Below are 4,152 nucleotides of genomic sequence, written 5' to 3'. Positions count from 1 at the left end.
ATTATTTTTTTTTTAAATTAATTTTTTTTATGTTTTTTTCACTTAACTTTATTGCTATCACACAGGAGCTAACAAGCCCCAATAAGATAGCATTTGGAGGTGACAGGTTCTCTTTATTGAACCTGTCACCTCCAATACAGGAGTTCTAGCACACAGCTGAGATGGGTAGGCTTCGAGTACAGCTCTCCCGTCTCAGTGTTTACACGGAGCAGAGCAGAGAACAGACATTCTCCGCTCTGCTCCCTGCTCTCCACCTTGAACTACCTTGCCGTGTTCCTAGGTCCCCAAGAAGAGCCGGGGACCCAAAAAAACACGACAGGGAGGGAAGCAGCCAGCGAGTACAGAGGCAGCCAAACGTGGGGGTGGACCATGGCGGAGGACGGACGGACCTGCAGTCATATTACAAGTCTTATTACAAGTGCTAAATGTAGAAAAAAAACACCCGCCCGGAGGCTGTGCCGCCACTGTACCCCCTGCCGCCCCAAGGCCAGGCCTCGATGGCCTTGTGGGAAATCCGGCCCTGGCTGCCTGCAGACCCTTCTCAACATGACCAACTCCATAAGTCAGAAAACACTCTTGAATGTCTATCTACTTTTCTGATTCTTGGAAATATAAATATAGTTTGATGCCTATTAAAGTGCCAGCATGTTTTTGGACTTTGAGTAGACACGAGGAAACCTTCACAAATGCAAAAAGAAAATGCATGCGCTCAATACAAATAAATCTAAGCAACTGGACTTGCTGTATTTTTCTTGAAGACATTTTGCTGGTCATCCAACTAGCTTTCTCAATTCAGTACTGAGAAAGCTGGTCAGATGACCAGCAAAACATCTTCTAGAAAAAGCAGCAAGTCCAGTTGCTTTGATTTATTTCTGACAGATTTACCATGACCTGGATGAATGAGAACCTTCACGTCCATACAAATAGGATCCATGATGACAATCACACACAGGACCCCCAACTTTACAGGACACACATACTAACCACAATCATAGACAGCCATCTGATCTAATCATCATCATACCTAGATCATCTCTGCAATAACAACAGACTTACCTTGTACTCCTCCGGTATAAAATCACATGGAGGCATTTTTGGCTTCTCATTGCTTGATAAATACCTGCAAGAAACTATTGGCTATAATCAATGTCAGCGTGCAAGTTATATATCCTGATATAGTCAGAAAATACAAAATATAATAGAGTCATAATATAAAAAAGAAGACAGACAATACTATTTACTGATCTCAGTACACAGAGGCGATTTTAGTGCACGTGGTTTATCTGCAAAATGAGATTGTGTCATCGGTGATATTTTTTCAAAGCGTTTTTCAATTCACAGTACATTGGTGAATGGATCTTGTAAATTAATCAATGGTACAGCGCTCTGAGCCTCACGGTATACCACGGCACATTACAGTCTGAAGAGTACTCTACTATCTGCAGCTGACCTGTCAGCGAAATAAACTTTTTATTCATATTTTTTATCTCTATTTGTAACGCCTGTAAACTTTACACGAAAACCCTACACAGCGCATTATCGGTTCCCTCCCTGACACGCTGAAATAAGAAAGGAACGTGATACAAGAACGCAATCTCCTTCCTGGAGCACCAGATAGGCTTCATCCTTCCGTCACCCGATCATCCCCTCATGGTAGTGGAACGGAACATTTGACGGAACACGGCAGCCTTCCCCGGATAACTAGGTTGTTTTCGTTCTTCTGACATCTGGTGAGTGCGTCCCCTACCGGGGTTTCCCCTTCGGACAAGTATCGCCCCTCGGCACTTCAGATGTGGACACATGCCCCTTATTCCACAATAAGTTTCCATGAATGAGACTTCACTGGACACTGATATATGATTTTTCCATTCATAGTCTTATCTTTATAATTATATTTATTTATACAATTGTAATTATATACACACCTTTTCCATGATACAAAATGTTATGTTTATATAATTACACGATTTATGTACAGGTTTTATATATAGGTATTTTTTACAATTTTGTACCGATGTGCTTCCTCGGTACTAGTAGTTTTAAATTTTGACTGTGGTTTAATTTCCCCTCCGAGGAAAGATCCACACTGTTTGCCACACAGTATCTATATATATATATATATATCTCACACTGATAGTTGTTGAAGAAACACACGATTTGACACTTTACATTCACTTTATTTCTTTATTATTTTTTTATTATATTGATTTTGATGATCATACCGTGAGGCTCAGAGCGCTGTACCATTGATTAATTAACCTCTGAGGCCGAATAGCCTGAGTTCTAGCAGCTCACAGCCAGTCCGGTTTTCCTTCTTTTTCGTTTCCATTTCCCCTTTCCGATAGCGCAGAACACTGGTTTTATCAGAATGGATCTTGTAGCTCATAAGAAATGGTAAATGTCACTGTAATAAATTATATCCCCTAAGTATCACCTCTCCTTAATAATTGGCCTACCCCTATCCCTAATTTCATACTAAAGCTGGCCATACACTTTACAAACATTACACCTTACAGACTTTCGTTGTGCGATGTTTGTAAGGTTATTCAAATTTCGTACAACCTGCCCATCTTGGACAGGCAGATCGTACTTGCGATCATCGCAAGCCCTCCCCGCTGATGGGAGGGCTTGCAGATGATTGCAATGGTGAGCTGGCAGTGTGCGCTTGCGCACCTTGGCCAGTGCGGCTTTCGTCTTGCGATCGTGCTACCAACCCGCCGAAAATTGTACGATTTTCGGCGGGTTTTCTAGCGTGCTCCTAATAAGAAAGTTGTGCAACCGTACAATATATGCGGTTGCACGCTGCCCAGACCCCTTACGATTATTGTACGATCACGGGATCGTCAGGTGTATGGGCAGCTTTAAAGGGGAAATATTTTTGTTATAGAACGACAGCTCAGTGATGCATGAACTGGAATAAATATAGCAGGAGGCATGCATGCTTGGTGGCCTCCTAGCTCTTATTATATGAGAAATAAGATTGAATGCATGGCCTGGAATTACTCTTAAAGGTGAAGTTTAATCTACTTATATTTTATCGCCACTGGTTCCTTCCCACTCATCAATTACAAATTATATTTCTAAATACATATTATTATATATTATTTTAAATACAGGGGGACTCTGATGGGAAAAGAGGGGCTCTTATGTAAAGGGGGGGGACTCTGATGTGAAAGAGGGGCTCTGATGGGAAAGGGAGGACTCTGATGGGAAAGGGAGTAATCTGATGTGAAAGGGAGTAATCTGATGTGAAAGGGAGGACTCTGGTGTGAAAGGGAGGACTCTGATTTGAAAGGGAGTAATCTGATGCGAAAGGGAGGACTCTGATGTGAAAGGGAGTAATCTGATGTGAAAGGGAGGACTCTGATGTGAAAGGGAGTGATCTGATGTGAAAGGAGGCTCTAATGTGAAAGGGAGGACTCTGATGTGAAAGGGAGGACTCTGAAGTGAAAGGAAGCTCTAATGTGAAAGGGAGTAATCTGATATGAAATGAGTAATGTGACGTGAAAGGGAGTAATCTGATGTGAAATGAGGCTCTAATGTGAAAGTGAGGACTCTGATGTGAAAGGGAGGACTCTGATGTGAAAGGAAGCTCTAATGTGAAAGGGAGTAATCTGATGTGAAAGGGAGTAATCTGATGTGGAAGGGGGGCTCTGATGTGAAAGAAGGGGCTCTGATGTGAAAAGGGGGCTCTGATGTGAAAAGGGGGCTCTGATGTAAAAGCGGGGCTCTGATGTGAAAGGCAAATGTCCATAGGCATACTGCCGCACACCTTACCAGATACCCCTTATGTAGAGTTGGGTGCTGTAGTGATCGTGGGTGTTTCTGCAAGTATTAAACAGTAGCAAAGATTCTCCATCACACCAATAGGTAGTGTCTAAGCACTTCATTCATGCATAATGTCACATCTCCAAGTGCTCTGATGTGAAAGGGGGGCTCTGATGTGAAGGAGGGACTCTGATGTGAAAGGGGGACTCTGATGTGAAAGGTGGGGCTCTGATGTGTAAGGTGGGGCTCTGATGTGAAAGGGAGGACTATGAAGTGAAAGGGAGGACTATGATGTGAAAGGGAGGACTCTGATGTGAAAGAGAGGGCTCTGATGTGAAAGGGGGGCTCTGATGTGAAAGGGGGGCTCTGATGTGAAAGGTAGGA

The 4,152-nt window shown here is 42.8% G+C and overlaps 1 protein-coding gene across 1 annotated transcript in view; it reads right to left on the bottom strand.

Annotated features, from left to right (window-relative positions):
* Positions 1-4,152, bottom strand: part of AGXT2 (alanine--glyoxylate aminotransferase 2) — a 43,921-nt gene that overhangs the window by 33,163 nt on the left and 6,606 nt on the right. The window contains exon 2 of the mRNA XM_018563473.1: positions 1,057-1,130. Within this exon, the coding sequence (XP_018418975.1) occupies positions 1,057-1,130 (74 nt within the window). The remainder of the gene's footprint in view (positions 1-1,056; positions 1,131-4,152) is intronic.

The sequence above is a fragment of the Nanorana parkeri genome, unplaced genomic scaffold, assembly GCF_000935625.1.
Source record: "Nanorana parkeri isolate BGI_ZX_2015 unplaced genomic scaffold, ASM93562v1 scaffold666, whole genome shotgun sequence".
NCBI classification, from domain to species: Eukaryota; Metazoa; Chordata; class Amphibia; order Anura; family Dicroglossidae; genus Nanorana; species Nanorana parkeri.
Note: the sequence above shows the minus strand (reverse complement) of the source record. Positions and strands in the feature narration are given on the sequence as shown.